The 21,361-nt window shown below is 50.1% G+C and overlaps 2 protein-coding genes across 9 annotated transcripts; one reads left to right on the top strand and one right to left on the bottom strand.

The window, feature by feature from the left end:
• Positions 1–21: 21 nt before the first annotated feature.
• Pde11 (Phosphodiesterase 11) lies at positions 22–15,955 on the bottom strand. 5 transcript variants are annotated; one of them, XM_065305604.1, is made up of 12 exons: positions 15,508–15,955; positions 13,134–13,224; positions 4,756–5,359; positions 3,652–3,814; positions 3,260–3,587; positions 2,909–3,202; positions 2,326–2,844; positions 1,561–2,261; positions 1,309–1,497; positions 1,028–1,241; positions 887–970; positions 22–822 (listed from the first exon to the last, which is right to left on the bottom strand). In XM_065305604.1, the coding sequence occupies exons 3-12, from the start codon at positions 4,805–4,807 to the stop codon at positions 664–666; spliced, it is 2,703 nt and encodes a 900-aa protein (XP_065161676.1). In that variant the 5' UTR covers positions 4,808–5,359; positions 13,134–13,224; positions 15,508–15,955; the 3' UTR covers positions 22–663. The 5 variants fall into 5 exon arrangements, with proteins under 5 accessions (XP_065161676.1, XP_065161694.1, XP_065161665.1 ...); XM_065305622.1 differs by lacking the exon at positions 4,756–5,359 and having other exon boundaries at positions 15,508–15,954; XM_065305593.1 differs by lacking the exons at positions 13,134–13,224; positions 15,508–15,955 and adding an exon at positions 9,798–10,434.
• Positions 10,558–21,357, top strand: LOC135794318 (tubulin monoglutamylase TTLL4-like). 4 transcript variants are annotated; one of them, XM_065305566.1, is made up of 9 exons: positions 10,558–10,862; positions 16,931–17,965; positions 18,029–18,318; positions 18,384–18,678; positions 18,746–19,062; positions 19,126–19,469; positions 19,534–19,966; positions 20,035–20,108; positions 20,880–21,357. In XM_065305566.1, the coding sequence occupies exons 2-9, from the start codon at positions 16,941–16,943 to the stop codon at positions 21,027–21,029; spliced, it is 2,928 nt and encodes a 975-aa protein (XP_065161638.1). In that variant the 5' UTR covers positions 10,558–10,862; positions 16,931–16,940; the 3' UTR covers positions 21,030–21,357. The 4 variants fall into 4 exon arrangements, with proteins under 4 accessions (XP_065161638.1, XP_065161631.1, XP_065161625.1 ...); XM_065305559.1 differs by lacking the exon at positions 10,558–10,862 and adding an exon at positions 14,603–14,687; XM_065305553.1 differs by lacking the exon at positions 10,558–10,862 and adding an exon at positions 15,969–16,573.
• Positions 21,358–21,361: the final 4 nt, after the last annotated feature.

Raw genomic sequence — 21,361 nt, 5'->3', positions numbered from 1 at the left:
CCGAATAAAACCACTTGCATATCATTTATGACCATATAATTAAATACGGCACTGCATTAGAAATCAGGAGCATTTGCGCATTTCATTTTCACCTTTCGCCTCACACAAATGCACGACTGGAGTAGTATAGATTTCATTAATAAAATTCAAATTTTTAGCATTTTGTAACTAAATAATAAAAAATATCACAATTAATAAAAATCGACAAAGACAGCAAAGAGAGCAAAACTGAAATAACTGAAAAACTCAAACAAACTCAAAATCGGTTCGTGGCACGGTGCCCTGCTTGCTCATGTTGTGTTGGCGGCCCGCCAGTTTAGTAAGAATTGCATCTCTCTTCGAAAACAACGACGCCCGCTCCACCCATCACCCTCGCGGCTTGCATCACTGATCTCACACATATTAAGTGTTAGGACTAGGCACTAGAGGAAGTGCAAGTAATTCATATAAGTTATCGATTAATTAAGAACCAACGCGATCTCACGGACGCGAAACGCGCGTCACCACCGCATTCGGCGGACGGACGCGTGTCTGCAGCAGTCGTACGCTCCTTGCAAGTGTTTCTCTTGTTAAATAGGTAAATGATATATGTATAGTACATTAATAAATAATCCCCTCGGTATCTACAACAGTATAAATACATCCGGCCGCAGCGCAGCGCGATTAGACGCTCTTGCCCGCCGCCACATTGTCGTTCGAGTCCTTCTCGACGCCCTCCGCCGGCAGCAGACGCTGTTGCGCGGCAATGTCCATCCACATTTCGCGATTCTTGTTCACGCCCTCCACCAGTGACTGCAGCTTCTCAGAGAGGCGAGCGAATGCCTACGATAAATGATTTAAATTAACTAACATCATTGCATTGTTAAAATCAGAAATCATTGCGTACCTCATAAATCGGTAAGCAGATCGAGTCAATGAAGCCGATCTGCATTAAAGGTAATTGGTCCTCTTTTTCCCTGTTCATTAAGTCCTAAAAATATATAAACGTGCATAAAAACATCATAAAAAACAAGCGTTGATTAGTTACAATTGGCGTAATGTTGAATTCTTCACGCTCCATATCACCCTGCTCGAAGAACTCGGACGAGACAAGCTCGGCAACCCGCTTCTCCACGTCCCACGGCTTGGTAATTGCCGCCAGGTCGCACACGGTCATCAACATGGCGCGCAGCAATTCGCGCTGGTCATTCAACTCGAAATTTGGTCCTTGTGATATGGTGTTGAAGAATGCGCCGCGTTTTCTATACGAAAACAAAAAAATACACACTATTACAAATCACGATATTTGATGGTAATTTTTACACGCACCTAAAGTAAACAGCCAGATCCGTAGACAAGATGGCTTCTTCGACTAGACGAATCACCCGCGAGTACTCATCAGGTGAGACGTTGGCAAGAACTTGATTCCCCGGCGAGTTCAAGATCATCACGCACTGATCGAAATGGTGGTGCTCCATTGTAGAGGTGGAGTACAGTTGGGCCAGCGGTGACGACGCCCTGTAACACGACACCGCCTGTAATTAATTTAACCTGCGCCAGCGGAGCGGCCATGATGCGCACTTAATTTGAAACGAGTTATTTGTACCCCGATGATCCAAATCGTGGCACAAACAGCCGATGATCAACGCAAGGCACTCAACCTCGCCGAAGATCTTCCACCATTGGGTGGCGGTGAGAATGGCAAACATCATCTGCGCCACATTGAAGGCATGCCGCCAGTTGTGGTACGTCACGTTGCGATAGTTCTTTTTCACTGACAGCAGCCAGCGGCACAGCACCTCGTAGTCCATATGAAAACGCTCGACCAGGTCCAGATCGAGGAACATACGCATGCAGGCGGCGATCGTCTGATCGTCGTCCATGTTAATGTCGTCGAAGCTGAAGTCATGCAAGCGGAGATGGGCGGCGGAAGCGACGCGTAATTTGCGTAGGCGCTGCGCGTCCTCCAGACTGGCGGTCGCATGGTATGAGAGCACCTCGAGAGTGACGCTTTGCTTGGCGATGGCGACCACCGCACGCTCGTACATGTGCGTGTTGTGGATGCCCATTCCGCAGAAGATCGCAAACGCCTCGACAAAGTTCTCGTCGTTCTTGGTGAACGGCAAGTCATCGAATTTATTCACCAATTGGATGACTCCGATGATCTGCCCTGATGAATTCTTGATAGCCATGCAAAGGATGGTCTTATGTTTGAAGCCGGTACCCTCGTCGACTCGAGGGTCAAAACGAGCGTCTTCGTACGCACGCGGAATGGATACGGTCTGAAAAACGACGAGAATACCAGCGCAATGAGAAGGTACCCCCTAAAAATGCAACTGTACTTACTTCCCCTGTAGTAGATACATAGCCGGTGATGCCGACGTTGACCGGAAAGCGGCTCTCGTGCGGGCTGGTGCGCGACTCGCCCTCCTCACCGTTCAAATCGGCCGCCTCGAAATCAAAGACACGCGAAAAACTCCCCTTGGACGCCTGGTGCATCAGCAGTACCTGCACCCGTTGACACTGGATCAGACTCTGCGTGTGCGTGAGAATTCTGAAGACCACGTGCTCAATGGTGCTCTGCTCCTCGAAGATCATACGCGCCAGGTCAAGCAGAACCTGGTTCCGTTTGATCTCCAACTGCGACTTCTCGTAGAGATGCGCATTGCGCAGTCCAATACCGCAGAACTGCAGGTAACTCGAGAATACCTTCTCATCCTGCTCGGTAAACGGAGTGTCGCCACGTTTGTTAATCACCTGAGCGACCCCAATGACATCCCCGTTGATGTCCTTAATCGGCATGCAGAGTAATGCCCGCGTCCTGTATCCAGTGCGCACATCAATGTCGTGATTGAATCGCGCGTCCTGCGAAATTCATCAACTGATCAAACACATTCATCCCTACAAAAAAAAAACAATGTTTGCGTACCTTGTAGGCGTCCGGAATGTTGACCGGGTCGCCGCTCTTCGCGACGTAGCCCACGATACCCGTGCCCCACGGTATGCGTATCTCGTCCTTCTTCTCCATCTCCATGAGTGTGCTCTTCGAGCAGACGTCAAACAGCTTCGACACGAGCGTGCGCGCACTCGGCCCATAGCCCTCCTCCCTGGCGCCTTCCACCAGGAACAGCGAGCCGCGGTCGGCATGCAAGAGCATCGAGACATTCTGCAGAATCTTGTGGCACAGTGAGCGCACATCCAATTCATTACAGATGTCCTTCACCTAGAGACGTGGAAGATTAAATTGGTTTGTACAGCGCGGGTATACCCGCAGACCTACCAGCTCGAAAATAAGCTCCTTCTCGTCGAGCTGTCGCAGCTCGTTGCGTGAACGACGTTGACGACGACCGGGTGTCGGCGAGGGGCCGGTGCCAACCACGGTGTGACCATCCGTACCGGTGAGGAACGTAGTCTGGCCATCGACCGTGCTCACCATAGGCTTGAGCAGACCGCCGCGCTCGAACTCGTGCGCGGAGATCTTCCTCACCGGCGTGGTGGCGCCGGAGCCGCCGCGCGATGCATGCGTCGGCGACACGAGTTCGGTACTCGAAGATGTTGGGGTGGCGTGTGAAACAAGCCATGCGTCCACCACCTGGCGTGTAGCCTTCCTGCAAATATTTATTTCATGTAAAAAATCATCACGTCTATTATCTTCATACTCCGCAGTAATACCTTATGAAGTAGTCTTGCACGAAATCCTGATGCTCATCCAGCCATGATTCCATGCGAGCATACTCCGGATCATAGCAATTCCTTTGAACGCGATGTAGTCCGGTTTGGGAGCCGGGTCCTTCAATAGGCATCCGAGATTCCTCGGTGTTACGCAAGTGCAAGCCTACGAAGAAGCAGAAACGGATTACAATCCGCAGCGTTCTAAAAATACGCGCGTTTGGTGGAAATATCGGGGTGGTGGTGTAGAGCGGAAGCAGCAGTAGGGTGTGTGCGGCCAGCCAGCCAGCCACAGTTAAATCTACCAGATAGCTATAGCTAGCGAGCAAGTCAAGAATCGGATAATGTAGGAGAACTAGATAAGAAAAATGAGCGTTCTCGACAGGCCCCATTCAAGTTGACGCCGTTGTCACGTCACTCACGTGAACAATCGCCGGCGATAGTATCCCGTTCGCCATTGTTTTCGCACGTCGCGACGCCGGCGGCGGCGGCGATACGCGCGCACAAAGCACGCGTCGCGCGAACAATCAGCGTTCGCGCGCGCCAGCGAATCATCTCCGAAGAGACTTAACACACCGCCGCCGCCCGACGCCCGCCGACCTTTCGGCGTTCGCCGGCACGGTGCTGCATGAAACCGTCTATTTTCGGAACGGAAACTTTTACAAGCGCACAGCGCATACAGCATGTCATCCGAGCGGGGCGTTAAAAATAACCGCGACTTACCACGCGCGCAGTGTGCGCTTACGCTATTTAAGGGGCACCAATTCGTGGCGCGTTTCGCGGCGAGCCAGGCGCAGTGGGAAGAGCTAGAGGAGAGCGAGTAGTGCAATTCATTAGCGGGATGGCTAATGGCGGGGCTGTAAAAGTAATGCGGCGCTAAAATGCGTTAAAAATGCGGCGCGCTATTATTAGATAGTGATCTCTTAATTAACGAGCGACGGAATGACGGGCTCGCATGCAAATGGGAGTAGTACATGAATGACGCTAAATACGTCGGAATCGATAAATGTAATGCCGGGCTTCTTGGCAGGCATTCGCGCAGAAGAGATGTGGTGGTCTCGCGCGCGCGCTGCCGGCCTCTGCAGCGGACGGGGACGGCAGACTTACTTTTCTTGTGTCGACATTGGTGTAGCTTACACATGCTGAGGGACTGGCCCATGAGTCGATGGCGTCCACTCCTCGCCGCGACGCGCCTCGCGCACGTGCACCCTGGACCGCCGCCGCCGCCGCCGATGCCGTCGGCGCGGCCGGCTAGCGGCGCGCACGACGTGCCGGGGCAGAGCCCCGCATCGCGCCACCACTGCTTCAGGGTCACTGCCACCCTCGAGACCTTTGCGCCGGCCTTGTGCAGCGCGCGCCCGAACAGGCCGTGCCCGCTGTCGCCGCCGCGCGCCGTCCAGCGACGTCTCACCTTCGAGAGGCGGCCGCCGTCGCCGTGCGCGTAGAGGTGGTGGTGGTGGTGCAGCAAATGCTTTGCCTTGGCGGCGTGCCGCGCGCAAATCTTGCGCCTGCTGTGCGGCGGCGACGGCGCTGGCTCGCAGCACTCGTTATTGTTCAACTCTCGCTGGGGCCAGTCGGCGGCGTGGGTAGCCGTGTTGGCCGCTGGGCGCGCGGACGGGTGCCGCAGCGGGGGCGGCGTGCGGCCGCTGGAGGGTCCGGGTGTCCGTGCTCGCTTAGTGTGGCAAGCAAAAACAAATTGCGGGCATTGCTTCTATATAATGAGAAAATATACACATGTCATGAATCAGAACACACAGTGTCTCGAAATGCCTCGAAGCCTCGAAATGCCATTATTAGTACATTGTGGTGGATGGTGTGTGTGGTTGAGTGGTGTGGTGGTGATGTTATGCGGACGTCATTAGCGGCGGCGCACGTATGACTTATCGCGCCTTGCGCCGGAAGCCGGGATAACACCGTGTGCCCACTTCGCCTACTTCCTTTCTTCGCTGGCCCGAATTAAAAATAACGATTGCGCCTTAATCTGGATTTCCCCGCCGGTCGGTCTGTAGATTATCGACTCGATGCTGCCACTCGACTCCTCGCGCCTGATTATGATGCAAAGCGGAATAATAGAATTGTGTTACTTTTGCGCCGCGCCGGGCGCGCGATAAGTGGGAAACGCACACCGAAAACGCCACAATACCACAGCGCGCGCGCGCACGCAACTACGTGTTGTGCGTTGTGTTTGGTTTGTTTTCTTTCGGGAACAAAAAAAAATTGCGCTAGAAAAGCGACGCGCGTTAGTATGCGAAAGGGGGAGCGGCGGTGGTGGCGGCGGCGGCGCCGCTGGAAATTGGAAGCCGCGCGTACACACGCTCGCTGTCCCGACTTCACGTCCGCGTGTCCATTCCACATCCCATTTATTAAGTACTATAAATACTTCGCAAAATCAATAGAAAAAAACCACACACACACACACATCTCGACAGAAAGGGAAAATGTGCTGCGAAAGAAAAATAATTGCTGTGCGAATGTGGGCTGCGTAGATAACGATTATCTTCAGGCGGTATAATCGCTCTTCGGGGTCAATTATTTACTAATTTTGCAAACGGCTTTTTTTCCCAGGCGCAAATTTTAGTTTCGGCGCGTTTATAGCCGTCGTAGTCTGGACCCGCACACCAAGCGAATCTATTCATTTACCAGCCAATTAAAGCCTAAACAAAAATTCCGACCTTCAAAACAGCGCCGGTAATTTATTTATTCGCATTGCAGAAAACACGCTGCAATGAATTCGGCTCGAAAACAAAAAAATTTAATAAAGCTGAGTATTAAAACCGTCCGGGAATCCGCTTTTCCCGCGCACTCGCACACAAAGTAAAAGTGTTCCGCACTCAAAACGGTTCAAAAAGCTTTCAGCTGTAATTGTTGTACGGCGCGCAGGAAGCGCTCGCACAAATTATTTTCTACAATTTCCGGTCAGCGCGTATCGCCGCGCGGATCAGCTGCGAGCGCATTCCTTCGCGTCTCGTCTCTCCTCCTTCGCGCCACGCGGCTGCTAATCTCAATCCGCCTGCTTGCATGTGTGTGTATGTATGTATATGCAAAACGCGACTTAAAAACCAAGCGACAATATTGCACACGCGGCCGCGCCGGCCAACAAAAATACATGACGTGTGCCGGCGCTGTGTAAGTAAACCTATCGTTGATAAAGCGTCGAACGCGGCATAATCAGCAGTGGAAAGTTCCGTTGCAGATACCGCGATGACAACAAAACGCAGCGATACGCGATTCTATGTTACAACGCACCGCACAATGGGTGCTCGCGGCAGCAGACTAATAAACCGAACACAGTTGTGCCCATTGTTTCGGCCCGCCAGGAAAAAAATTCGTTCTTCGCTTCTCTCTCGAAACGTGGGAACCGCGGATGAAATGCGCCACCATACGGCGTCGAGCGGATAGGTAGGAGAGAGGTTGTGAGCACGCACACATCAACCTTTGATATCATTTGAATGATTAATGTGTGTTTAAATTTTATGAGCCGCCGTAAACAGCGCGGTGATATTATTTTTCCCCACCTTGCTGAACTGAAAATGAAAAATCTGGCTCCGGCGTAAAACCTTACTAGAATTGTTCCACGTACAATCGGTGTGGGTATATGCGTGAAAAACGCGGGAAAATACTAAGCGTAAGAAAATTAGACGTGCGCCCATCCGAAACTTGAAAAGGAGCCTTCGCCGTCGTCATCATCATCATCATCAATCAGGCCATGCGGCACGAAAAAAGACACTATCTATCACGCCGAACACCTTTACAACGACGGGCGGGCGTCATCCGACCGGAAGGGAAAGAGGAGCAGCCGCCGCCAGCGTGTATATCATAAAATGTACGCGCGCGCGCCAAGGATAAAACACCCATCAAGATGATGAAGTGTGCGTGTGCAATGTGCAATGCAAAATGCGAATTTATGCGAATCTATGCGTGCCCGACATTCCCGCGCCGATATTAATTTCGTTCGTCGTCGCGAGTGTGCAGCATGCCGCCGTCGTTGCCGCACATATTTCGCGCAGGTGAATTGAATAGCGCGCGGCGGTATTTCGTAATCGCGATTTACATAACGGCGGCGGGCGCAATATGCGCGAAGATGCGCGTCTTCGCCTCGGACGTGTAATCCTGTCGCGACTGGTTTTGTAACAACACACACACACAACAAAGTTATAAAACGTGGCGAGCGTGTCGCAGGGCCGATTATGTCGTGCCCTATTTAGGGGCCTAAGCGCGCTGTTCAGCGCAGATAAGATAATTCTCGACGATGATGACAACAGAAAATAAAAACTCTCACACTCTGCCGCCGCCGCCGCCGACACGCCTACACGTGCGTAATTAAAACCGGCGCTGTTTTTTTTATTATTTCAGCGCGCGGCGTTTTCATGGTCGTTGCGCGTCAGAGTTCTAAGCCAAAAATATTTAACGTCTATCAGCAGATGGACGAGACATTAAAACACATGACAAATAGCGAAATTCTCGGGAAAAGTATACCAAACAATGAGCGTCACCAACAGGAGACGGCGGCGACTTAAAGTATGCGCATTGAGCGCAAAGCATGCATGACGTACATTTCTCCTTCGTGCATTAGAATTCAGCTCGGCATCAAATTCAAAGCGCCGGCATTTACTCAGAACATATATAAGCGCTCTATTGTTGAGTGCGTGCAATAAATCGCAAAAAAAAAAACAACAAAAAGAATTTCCCTGTTTGTCAGTGCGCGCGGAGAGTGTGCATAGTCTCAAGTTGTTTTCGAGTACTCGACGACGGACGTTACAAGCGCACTTTATGTAACACGATTAGCGCCTAATTGATACGCGCCGATAATACCAGGATCAGATTTTATCGCGCCGATGATGAATGAAATCGATCAATCTGCGCGCTGCGACGTAGATCCATTGTTGTCGGCATGTGTTTGCGTGCGTTTTTTTTTATTTCGTGTTTGTTTTTTTTTAATCCGCGCAAGGGAAAATTAAGCGCCGTCATTAATAAATAACAAACAACAACAAAAAAAACACGCGCGCACTGCGAACAAATTCGACGTTATGTGTAGACGATAGACAACGATGTAGATACCTCTACATGTGTGTAATTCGTTCGATTCCGATTCCGCAAGGCGCAATTTAACTCTCGGCGCGCCGCGCGCGATTGATAGTTATTGTGACATGCCGCGAGCGAACGCGTAATCTATTATTGTGTGCGCGACAATCACAATAATAGTCCAGCGCTAACTGAAATAATCTGGTATTGTTCGAATCCAACAGGTAGTATTTTCGACACACACACGCGAGACTCGATATTGATTGGGTGACGCCGTTGAAAAGAGTTTTTCTCGCGCGCACAGCGAGAAACAAAAGTTTTCGGCGTAAAGTTTTCGCAATGAGTACGCAAAGTAGGTAAATCGAAACACAACAATGAGTTCATGAACCCCGAAAACGAGACCCACATATTACGTCCTCGGAGAGAACGAAAGTTGGCGATCGTTTTCCGCGACCCCGAAAATCGACGGCGCGTCCGGCGTGCGCGCGGAATGAGCAAATCGCGAATTGAAGCGATAGCGCGGTTCGTTTAACGCGCGCGCGCGACTATCGCGTTCCCATTATATACCTACTTACGCTTGTCATGCGTATTTTACATCGTGGCGCGCAGCTATATTTGTGCCGAATTGCAAACCGCGGCGCGCATTCGCGTCTTAATTAAGTCTAATTGCACCTGCAAGAAACAAACAATTTATCGTTGTACGTGCCGCATCGCGAATGACGTCCCGCAAAACATTTCGCATGCCTCAGCTGCTAGACCCTCCCCTACCCCCCGACCTTGCGGCTGAGGACGATGTTTTATTTGAATGTGTTTATTCTATGTGTGTGCATGTGTGGTGAGTGAATGTGTGGTGAAGTTTTCTTTTAATAGATAATGCAAAATCAAGAAACCAACGCAACCGGATTGAATACGTACTTGATATCAGTTACAGCGGCGGGGCGGGCGCGCGCGCTCGTGTGGCGAGCGCCGCCGCGACACAATCGCTCGCTTATCCGTTTCCGAACGCAATTGCGCGCCTCGCGAGGCGCACAAAGAAGAGTGTAAACTGACCATCAAGTAATTATTTAATCCCGCGCGCCTCTGCCCGCCAGCGACCAGCCGGTCTCGGGGCCCCCGTCTTTGCTTACTTTGGCGTGCGCGTCGCGCGCGCGCTGCTGGATCGTGCGTGCGCTCTCCTCGCGCGCGGGGCTTTAAATCCTCTCGCGTGGACGGGAATGCGAACGCATGCGAAGGTGTAAACACTGGCCGACGGCGCGGGCACCGAACACTCCGCCGGGCCGAAACTAATCGCACATTCGACGCGCGCGCGGCCCGAAAATCCCGCAGCGCCGAAAACTTTCCACTTGCGCGCTCGCGAACTCCGCGGCCGCTTCACTTTGTCATTTTTTTTGTTTCGGTGTGTGCCGTTTGTTTCGTCTCTCGCTGTTGTTGTGGTGTGTTGAGTGTATCGGCGGTGTTGTTTGTGTGTCTGTTCACTTCACGCGCTGCTTGCTGCAGGCTGAGCCCGCTGGTGCAGTGCCGCCGTGCCGCCAATTAGGTAATCCGCGCACCAATAAAACTTTCGTCACTTCGAGGCCCGATTGCGCGCGGCGGGCGCGCGCCGTGCACATTTATGTGATCGGAAAGCGGCGCGGTCGCGCGCGGGGAGCGAGCGGTGCACACCTTATCGCCTCCTCGGCGGCGCGGTTTTCCAAAACGCAGGCGAGACGGCGGAGCGTCGCGTAGTAATTACGTCGAGCGCGAGCACTGCGTCGTCAACACCGGCCCGCGACTCGTTGCAGACTGGCAGCAGCACATGAGAGACTACTAGCGAACGGCGCGCCGCGAGAGAACACGCACGCCGCGGGGCCGCGAGTGCTGCCGCGGCGGGACGGCGGGCACGGCGGGCGAGGAGACGCAGTCAGTCGACGGAGGCGACGCACGGCCGGCTCTCGATTTGGCCTTTGAAATCGGGCGGCCCATCGCCCAGCGAGCACCACACTCCGCTGCGTAGCACGCAGCACGCATTGCCACGAGAAAAACATGCATGCGTGCCGCGTCATCATCATCTGCACCAGGAGCAGCCGCACCGTCTCCTCCGCCACCACCACCACCACCACACATCATCATCCCTCCTGCCTGCCACCTACGCACGTGGAGGAGGCGAATTCCGGGAAGCCTTCATATCGCTCAGAGATTAAATTTTCTGCATCGTATGTAAATAAATACCAATAAACCCTTCCGAGAATACCCCGCGCATAAGCTGAATATAATGATATTACTCTTCCATTGAATTGCATATAACCGAAAGATTGAAGCGCAATTATACGGCTATCATGCTACTCAATTTCGTCATTTTCTCCGGAAGTAACTCGTTAGCTAGGCTACTAGCATTGGCACGAGTTGGGTTTGCGAATGACTCATGACCCGCAAACCCGCTAAAAGGATTTCCTGCGCGGCGCGGCGCGGCTCGCCGCACGTGTGCGAAGGGCCGCTGCCGCTGCCGCCGCCGCCGCAGGTACACCGCCAACGATGCAATTGATCGCCAATTAAAGCACCCTTCAACGCGAAACCCTAATTGAATTGAGAGCGTGGCGCGAGCGCCAACGTTTTCGCAATTAGCCGCCGTCGAGTGTGGCGTAATACATGCGGCAGGCGGCAGCATGCGCGAACGCTTGACGCCATGATACTGACCTTGCTCGCTCCGCGCGAAAAATCCGCAACAACGATTTCGCGAATTTCGTCGCGCGCGCGGCGTGATTCATCCACGCCGCACACACACACACACCAACACACAGACTAAATATATATAAACTCTAACTTGCTACACCTATAGATAGATAGATCTACAAAAAGCGTCGGTGCAAACGAAGAAAAATTACACCAAATGAATACTCACTTATGTGCAACACTTCGTGCAACAGCGATAAGTGACCAAGGTTCATACGGTTGTAGGGGCAGATTGCTGATGAGAATTTCTTGCTCATCGCAAATTGCAACGAGACTTTGTTTTTTTTTTGTTTTGTTTTTTTTTTATTTGCGTGCAAGTTTTGATTGTTTTCGATCTGTTTTCACACTTGTGACGAGTTAGTTAGAACCTAGAACAGTCGATATTAATAAAAGGGCCGAGACCGCGGCGAAGATGAATGCCGAACGAGTGAGAAAAAAACAAAGCACACAAAACACACATTTGATTTATTTCCGGCGCAGAGGTGTGAAGAGGGTTGGACAACGATGACAATGACAACGGACGCTCGCATTAAAATTGCAAAACGACGGATACTCACAGTTCAACGACGAGGATAACATGCGCAGATAGTTGCCGGATTTCGAGAATTTCATCGCAGGTCAAGCGAAAGAAGACAGACACTCTCAACAGATTTTTTTTATCTCGTTGTGTGTGTGTGTGTGTGTTGTAATAATTCGTAGCACTCAAGGAATAAGTAGTCGATGGTGTACAAGCCGAAGATTACAGGTTTCGGGGCGCCAGCGCGCGCTTATATATTCTTCCGGCGAAGCACCACCCGCGGATGTCCGACACGTAGTCGTGCGCGATGTTTGGCATCGTTTAATTATAAAGCAAACTGCAGTAATTACCAAAGAGCATGCTTTTAATCCATCTTCATTAATTATCAACGCACATACGATATTTGTGTTCGTTTATTCATTTCGGGTCTGTTTGTGTTGCGGCGGCGGCGGCGGCGCGCGTCTTGGGAGAACGCAGGGGCGGTTTTGAGGAGGTGAGCGGCGTCCCGCGCGTTTGGGACTTTCGAGGACAACAATAAAAGACGGCGCTAATAAAAGCATATAGGTACACAGCGGCACTTGTTTGTTTTTGTAATTGTAAGTACATCCTCGAGTTCCGTGCGGTCTATATTTGTCTTCCACCTTCGTAATTGTATCGAATTGCGCCATGCAATAATCCAATTTGGTGTAATTGATTGCGTCGCTCGTTAGTTTTTCGAGAATTCGGCGCGGAATTCGAATCGCTGCACACGTGCAAGCAAGACCTTCCGGCGGCCGCCTTCCATCTCGGGGGCGATTGTAAAACAAACACACCACTAATTAGACGCCCGCGCCGCGACATCGAAACCTAATTAATTTCTATTATTAATAGCGACCGTGTTAATCAACTGGCGTTTTAAAACTCTTGAAAGTCACGCCACGGTCGGCGGGGGCGAGCGAATGCGCATCGGAAAACGATAATGAATTTCCATTTCGAAGGGCAGGCAGCCGGGGGAGTGCAGGGAGAGGATTGTGTGGGTGGCGGCGTAAACAAAACGAAGACAACAGGGGGGAATGATGATCGAGTGAAAGAAAAACATTGAATTATATTGTGTGCGCACAGCGAGCGCAATGCGTGGTTGACGGCCAAGTGCGCACAACCGTTTCGCCTTGGCCTTTGTTTGTCTTCGCGCCGCGCGTTTTATTGTTGTTGCTGGAAATGAAAAACGAGCTGGGTGGCGGCGGCGGCGGCAACTCACCTGTTTTTCTTCTCGCCTCCCAGAGCACCGGCGGCGAGGCGTTGCTGATCGGCGCAGCCAGCTTGAGGATGAGAGGCGGACGTCGATTAATCTGCAAGGCGAAGAAAAATTGCATTTTAGCACGAACCGATTCACAACCATAAGTGATTAACCGCCATCCCACTCTGGATGTTTAATTAGTTAATGATATCGAGCGCAAGTGTAACTCGCCCGCCGCGCCCGGAACAAAATTTCCTATTAAACATTTTCCCACTGCGCATTTCATGCGATACCTACGACGACGCGGCTGGAAAGTTGTAATGGCAGAGATAAAAGTTTCGAGAGGAAATTTGCGGAAACTTTTCGGTTCACACACACACACACACACACACATTCAGGCACGTGTGGCAGCGTACACTCCTGTTGCTAATCCAAGCCCCTGGCGCAACAAGTGTGTATACTGCCGCCGCCGCCGCCGCCGCCCGGCGCGCCCGTATACCACTCGCTAATTAATCATTTATGTACGTAATTGTCCGCTTTGCATGGCGCACATCGCGCACATGTCGTGGATGGACTAAATAAATAATAGATAAATCAACGAATAATACGCGTAATGTGTTTACCAATGCGGAAGTTGATGAGCGCGCGCGCGTTGGGTGGAATTCAAAGTTCACGGGCTTCGATCCCCGGCGCAGATTGGCGGCGAGGCCAAACAATTCCAGGTTTTTCATTCGGGCGGATGGACAGGGGACATGTGTGCGCGGTGCTACCTGTTGTACCGAAATTTGTGGGCTTGTTTATCAACCCTCATGCAACAGTTACACAACTTTTCACGTTTCACGTCGCATTAAATCGGATTTATGATAGTTTTTTTTTGATACCGGTTGAGATTTAAAATATTATCTGACGCAAACAAAAAGTGATTGGAATTTTTATCCGCGCGGATAAGATTAAGAAAATAATGGATGTCGATGTGATGAAGATTGACGACGATAAGAAAGATATATAGAGCATGCTGGGGTTAAATCCGTTGAGACATTTTCCGATACACTTTACGTCATCGACACCACCGCGCGCCGCGTGTCGTCAATGCGGAGGAAATTTTCCATTTTATTGCACTTTAAAGAGAAATTTTCCTCTTGAAAGAAATGTTTATGTGCGTTATAAAAATCATCATTGCTTTTTTGCTCGAAGACGAGCAGAAACTCGAGACTAGAGGTAACTGTTTCGATTTTCAAATGATATTTTTGTGACAAAGAGATTTCCACCGCTATAGTTGGATAATTTAATATTTTACAAGAAAATAAGGTGTTGGATAAGAGCATAAAGCTCAGATTTTCTTCTCTGAAAATCTTCTTATAAAGTTCTGAGAATATAAACCTTGAGAAAAATGGAAATCGTATTAAATATTACTTAGTTTTACCTTCGTGATTTTGTTATTTACAAAGTAAGCTGTGATTCCTAGAAAAATTGTTACAACTGACATGTCATTTCTATTATGTCTTCTCTCAATTTCATGAAACTGACAAAAATTTCACAAATTTTGACAACACATACAGAGCCCGTTCGCCACACGTAAGTTTTTACGCATTATTAATTAATGTTAACAGCACGAAAGCGAGCGATTTGTCAATTTCTAAGCATAGAGATGTTGAAATTTAGTCAGTGAGTTAAGAGTATGATGTGTTTCCGGCGAAGCGTGGAGCGGGGAATTTTGCAATCTCGAATTTCTCGCAGAGACAATTGTCGATTCTGCGTAACTGCGTGATTCATGTGGACGAACACAGACGGGCGCCCGGCGATTCCGGGATTTGGCTGTCATTAAAAACGCCGTAAGCCACGGCAGAGGCGTATCGCATTAATATTTCAATTATCGCTGATTACATCGTTCATCTGCTCGTCCGCAAACACAATTCGCGCCGCCCTCGCTCCTTTACAATTCTATTTTCGGCCATCGGCAATAAAAGCCGGCACGCAGCAAAGAGCAATGCGCAGCGCTCTAATTAAAAATACCTCGCTCGAAACACGAACAACGACCATTTCACATTCTGACATATTTCGGTTGATAGATGGAGAGTCGCAGCGACAACAAATTTCCAGCCGGCGGGTAAAAATAAAACTGCCCGTGCTCTTGACTTTCGGTCCCGCGAGCAGCCAGGAATGCTCTCCAAGGGCCAATCGTAGGTGCCAAATGCACCCACACCTTTGGCGTCATCGCCGGCAGCTTGGCGGCGACTCCTGCCAGCGCAGCAAGCACGCCGCGCGTGTCTCGTGTTTTTGTTTCTCGACAACAGAAAACACGAGCGCGCGAGCGCCGCATACATGATTTATGGAGCGAGAGATAAAAGATTTACAGTTAGCTGACGACTGCGTAAATCGTCGCGCACACACTCACCTAATATGGAAACAGTGCAGCAGCTGAGGCGCGACTAGGTCCGTGCATGAATGGAAGACATCGATTCCGGCGGCCCCGCGACGAAAACAGAACCACGCGTCGGAGCGCGAAGAGGCGAAACATACGCGACACGTGCGTTTCACGTGATGGCGCGACTTCGGGGGGCCCTCGGAGCGCCACACTGATTAGAGAGGCGCGTACGGGTGCAGGCAGGGTAGCAGCAGCGGGTGGCTGTTGCGGGTGCTGCGTGGTGCGGTTGAGGTGCGTGCGTGCGTGCCGGCGCGTCGTTGTCGTATGCGCCGTACGCGCGTATGGCGAAATCTGTGTGCGGATTTGGTCGACCGGCGGTGCCACCAGCGTACCAGCTGATTCGTCGCGCTGTTTGTCGTTCGATTACGTCGCTCGCTCGAACCGCTCATCGCATCAGACCTCCCGTGCGCGGATTCGCACCGCCTGCGAATGCCTGCGATTGTCGGCGAGCAGCACCGGCGAGTGCCCCACGGCGCGCGCGCGCGCGCGCCAATCGAGGCCGAGCATCGACGAGCCTGACCTAGAAAAAGTTGCGAATCCGCTGAGTATCACATACGCCGTGCATAATGTTGTGTCTGTGATGATTACGACCACTGAGCGCAACTTGGCGCGTTGTTGTTCGGTGCCCAACGACCAAACACGAATTCTCGTCTGATTTAACGCAAGCGGCGCGACCAGCGCGCGGGTCCGAGGCGATGCGAGTCTTACCGACCTAGCAATTGTCGATCCTGCGCGTTGCGTATGACATGGCGCCTCGGCCGCCACTAATCACGGACGCACGTCGTTGAGTTGCTTCTATTTCCATCTCACGTCTGCGCAATGTGCCGGTGATACGCGCTGCGGTAGCATTGCACTTTACACGCGGTTTTTGTTCGCGTACAACTATGGTTCAACTCGTGCACCGCAGCCGTGCGCTGGCGTGTTGTGATCCGATTATCCGGAGCGGGATTCGTCGATAATTCGCCAACGAACGGCCCGCGCAAACTGCGACTTCCGCGATGCGAGTGTTTACGGTGTGATGGAATCGTGTTGGATGGTAAGTGCAAGTTTCACGTCGCCTCGTTTGAAATTTCATTGATGAAAAGCGACTTGCATCTCATCGAATCTCGCACGATCGGGAGATTCACCCCCCTCGCAACGCCTGCTGCCTTCTCCATATTTAATTTTTCCTAATTTCATTTAAGACGCCTTCAGCGCAACCTCTTCATTGTTTACAATTGTTTGTGTTGCCATGCATGCGATAATAATTCAGACACGTGCATTTTTTCTTTCAAAGTTTTAAACAAATTAGAGGTTATGTTAAAATTGCAAATATAAAACGTTAAAAGATATCGGGAACATGCAACATTCAAAACTCGTTTAAGCACATTTATGACACAAATTCGACTTGCAGATAGGGAGTGATGCATAGAAGTAGCACGGGCAAGCGAGGAATGGCTGACTGCAACTTGGATATTCCAGCGGACAAGCTGTGTAAGTACGCCTACATGAGCTGGTGCCCCACGTGCGACCGCGACTCATCACGGCGCCGCACAAAGAGCGAAACCTACGATAGCTGCCGCAAGAAACCCCGGGAAATGAAAACATACACGCCGAAGAAGTACGACCGCCGGTGCGAGTATGAAAACGACCTGGAGCTGGACGTGCCGGACGTACGCTACGATCGCGTCCGCAGCAACTTGTGCGAATTGCCGACAACATACATCAGCAATAATTGTCAGTTCAATCTGCCACACGGGAAATTACTCACCACGCCAGATTATCTCGACGGAAAAATCCAGCGCGAGTATTCAAATGGATACGTACTCAGCCGCGACTACAGTCCGCCGACGGAGCGGCTCATCAAGCGTCCACCAGTCACCCCACAAAAGCGTACCGGACAAACCCAGGTGGAGGCGTTGTCTCCGCATGGGTCTCCTGGTCGGTACAACACCGTACTCTCACCGCAAAACCGTAACTATTTCAGCACGCAGCGCGTGCCGGAGACGCACACGCCGAAGCACGAGACATGCACCTTCTTCGACATGAACTTCGATACGAATTTGGTGCGAGAGCGCTATTCGCGTGAGCTGGATGTCCTCCGCGAGAAACTGCGCGATTTACACAATAAAAAGTATGCCGGGTTGGTACCGCCGACAAAGATTAAAAATCTTGATCGGTCGTCACGTCGCCACACAACCAATGTTAATCTGGAAGATATTCGGGTGATAGAGGATGTGCCCGAGCCGAAGATCGACGGCATGGACAAGTATCGAAGTGTGCCTGCTACTTCCACAGATCTGCGCCGGCCGATACGCTCGCGGGAACAGAAACAGTCTTCCAGTAAAATTTCGATTAAAGCGAGCAAATCGCGTTATAATACCGGCCGCACTCCGAAACTGAAACTGCGCACGTTTAAACTTAATTCTGTATTGATGGAAGATGCTAGGTATGCATTACTAAGATAATTTTAGGTAATTTAACATTTATTTTATTTATTTTATATTTATAGTACAACTGAAAGCGAATTAGAAGAATTATTGTATCCGAATAAGAAACGCACTCCGAAACCAGCCACGTCCGGATGCACCATACCTGGAGTGAACACCAGCGACCTACCGACGTGGCCGCTGCGAAAAAGTCTTTTCCCGCACATTCCGCCCTACCTGATGTTCTGCATGCACGATGCTGCCGCCAACAAGCTGCCACCAGGCAAACGCTTCCTCAAGTGGAAGCTGAGTACGATTACGCCAATCGTTGTACGGAAGACACTCCTCAATACCGGATTCCGGCTTGTACGAAGTAAGTATACAAAAATTACCCACATGTTCCTATTTTTATCCATTTCCTTAACCTCCTTCCATTAGATACCGATGATTTCGACATCGATATAAAACCTAGAACATCGCACCTCTGTTTCGGCAACCCGAGCAAATTCACAATGCTGCGAAACTATTACAATGTGCAATTCCCAATTGCGCGCACTCTTCCAGAGTCTAACGATTGGATGGGCACGTGGGGCAAACACATGAAGTCCCCGATGTTCAAGACGTTGAAGAACGCGCAGAAACTCAACCATTTCGCGGGCACTTTTCAATTGGGTCGGAAGGATCGACTGTGGAGGAATGTACAACGATTAATGCATCGATTTGGTGCCAAAGAGTATGTATACCTAAACTTTTAAACAATAATTTTGATTAATAATTTATGTGGTTTTTTTTCGTGGCAGGTTTGGTTTTATCCCGCAAACATTTATACTGCCAAATGATATAAAATCATTGAAAAAGTGCTGGGAGTGCAAGGATGGCAGCGCCGGTGAGAAGTGGATCATCAAGCCGCCAGCGTCCGCCCGCGGAGTGGGCATTAAGGTGATAAACAAGTGGTCGCAGCTGCCGAAACAAACCTCGATCGTAGTGCAAAAATACATTGCCGATCCGTACCTCATCAACGGCAGCAAATTCGACCTGAGGCTGTACGTCCTTGTGACGAGCTTTAATCCCCTAAGAATCTACCTGTATCCGGAAGGATTGGTTCGATTCGCGAGTGGTGAGTGAAAAAAAAAGAACATTCATCACATAATACAATATAATTTTATTTGTTTTTGTGTAGTAAAATATAGTGATAACGATAAGGATCTCAAAGATCGCTTCATGCATTTGACCAACTATAGTATTAACAAATTGTCCAGCCAATACACTGCCAACGAAGACGCGAACGCCTGCCAGGGCCACAAATGGACGCTGACGAAACTCTGGGAATATCTGCGTGAACGCCGCGTGGATACAAAGTTTCTCTGGGAGTCACTCAAGGAGCTTGTGATTAAAACGATGCTCAGTGGTGAGTCGCCCATTACGCAGATGTGCTCCGAAAACGTCGGCAATCGTTACAATTGCTACGAACTTTTCGGCGTCGATGTTTTATTCGACGAGCGGTTAAAACCCTGGCTGTTAGAGGTATGTTTATATTAAATTTTTAGTTTTTTTAATGTTCCAAGCATTTATTTATGCGTAAATATAGGTAAATATTTCACCGAGTCTGCACAGCTCCTCTCCGTTGGATCTCCACGTGAAGGGACCATTAGTACAAACGCTCTTCAACCTAGCTCAATTTCACCTGCCGCCTAAAGTAACGCGCTGCGCCGAAGTGACGCCGCCTTGCTACGATCCGCGCATCTATACAACGACGCTCACGCCGCAGGAGGCCAACAAACACAACTACTTCGTGCAGATGGACCGCCGCGATGAATACATCAACGAAATACTCGATGAGCTCACCGGCGACGACGTGCGCTTCCTCACGCAGGCCGAGGATGAGCGCGAAGTTGAGGGAAGCTTCGAGCGCATCTTCCCCACCGCCGATACCTATACGTTTTTAGATTTTATTCCTGTTAGGTACTACAACCGATTATTCGATGCCTGGGAAAATCGCTATCAGTTCTGCCGCGACGAAGGTGGGTGACTTACGCGCAATTTTTATGTACGATTGTATTGTTTCTTTTTCTTTCTGCTGTTGTTGCAGGCATCGATCGGCTGAAAGCGCTGTGTTCAAAACGTATTCATTTGAAAGTACAGCCACCGCCCGTAACGGAAAAGGTGAGTGTCTTGCCCCGAATCACATGCATCCCCTCACACTCGTGTCCGAATCGCGTGTCACATTCACCCCACACACAACTTGTCTGTTCGTTTCGATCATAACATATTCTGATTGTTATTACCAAGGCGAGAAATTTCATTTTGGCGACGCTCCATAGCGTCTGTTCGCAGTGTCGCAGTAAGTCGTAGGAAGAACGAAATGCAACAGTGCAGATATCTGTGTGTAATTTTAACTAATTAATCTAAAGATTATTGCTATAATCTCTTCGTAACGAAGAGAGCTACGTGTGTACTTCTGTCTATGATTAGCCATATATGTGTGTTTTTACAAATGGAAGTTTTTAGATCCAAAAACAGGCAGTTGTCGGCCAGGCATTGTAACGAATGCAAAACCATGCTATCTTGTTACCACGTAAACGAACACTGTCTTAGAGTTTAAACAATTTTCAATTAAGTGTGTGACTTGAACGCGCCATGTAAACGCCATGTAGAAGGTGACCGCAGGTAGTTATAGCTAGTTTTTTTACAATACGATCTCTATTCATTACTACTACCTTCATTTCATAGCCACTGTGTTGCTAGCGCAGCGATAGACGAATTATTTCTTTGCGAATCAACGATCTCTATGACCGTAGCCCACTAGCGCGTAGCTCTAGCTCGATGTTTACGTTCTTGATGTTAGACCATCCACCCACCTTCGCCATCTTCACGCTCCCGCTCATCACGCCACCCACCTCCGCGCGGTGTTCTAATTGTTTTCTAATGTTGTAGAGTTTTCCGAGTATGATCCATGGTGTAGCACCGACCTTGACGAGCACGCCCGAAAAGCCGCCGCTCATTGTGACGCCGGCGACGCTCGTCGAAATGCCAAATGCTCAGAAGACTGAATCAGTTACTTCCGCCCACGATGAAACCAATTAGAAAATTACAATCCGAAGACAATCATCATTCCCCGTCTTATCGATACGGCCGAACGCGTTATCGGCCAACCGAACGGCGACGAAATTCACTCATGTGACGTACATTTTTTCCATGCAAAGTCATGAAACGGAAACCTGTCCCAGAAAGGCTGTAAAATTTTTCGTTAGAAATTCACAACTATGATTTAAACGGCGAACCTATGCGTACAACGACGGCCAGGACGGACGATAAATCCGCAACCAAAAATCAAAGCATCACTCCCAATGTTCGCATACAAACTTTTATTCATGCATTAAAATATGTTCAAAGATTGATCCCAACATACCAATACT

This window comes from Atheta coriaria, unplaced genomic scaffold (genome assembly GCF_025399875.1).
Source record: "Atheta coriaria isolate IRGN ID8LTWV9N9 unplaced genomic scaffold, Caltech_Dcor_3.1 hic_scaffold_1_pilon, whole genome shotgun sequence".
NCBI classification, from domain to species: Eukaryota; Metazoa; Arthropoda; class Insecta; order Coleoptera; family Staphylinidae; genus Dalotia; species Dalotia coriaria.
The sequence above is the reverse complement of the archived record's forward strand: the minus strand, read 5'-3'. Positions and strand labels throughout refer to the sequence as shown.

What these genes read in the sequence shown, in the direction of transcription:
- Pde11 (XM_065305604.1), bottom strand. Translation starts at nt 4,807, where the DNA reads ATGGGCCAGTCCCTCAGCATGTGTAAGCTACACCAATGTCGACACAAG. An exon ending in GTGCAAGACTACTTCATAAG is followed by an intron (nt 3,588 to 3,651) that starts GTATTACTGCGG and finishes AAATATTTGCAG; the next exon opens with GAAGGCTACACGCCAGGTGG. An exon ending in TCTGCTTACCGATTTATGAG is followed by an intron (nt 823 to 886) that starts GTACGCAATGAT and finishes CATTTATCGTAG; the next exon opens with GCATTCGCTCGCCTCTCTGA.
- LOC135794318 (XM_065305566.1), top strand. Translation starts at nt 16,941, where the DNA reads ATGCATAGAAGTAGCACGGGCAAGCGAGGAATGGCTGACTGCAACTTG. An exon ending in CATCGATTTGGTGCCAAAGA is followed by an intron (nt 18,679 to 18,745) that starts GTATGTATACCT and finishes TTTTCGTGGCAG; the next exon opens with GTTTGGTTTTATCCCGCAAA. An exon ending in TCAGTTCTGCCGCGACGAAG is followed by an intron (nt 19,967 to 20,034) that starts GTGGGTGACTTA and finishes CTGTTGTTGCAG; the next exon opens with GCATCGATCGGCTGAAAGCG.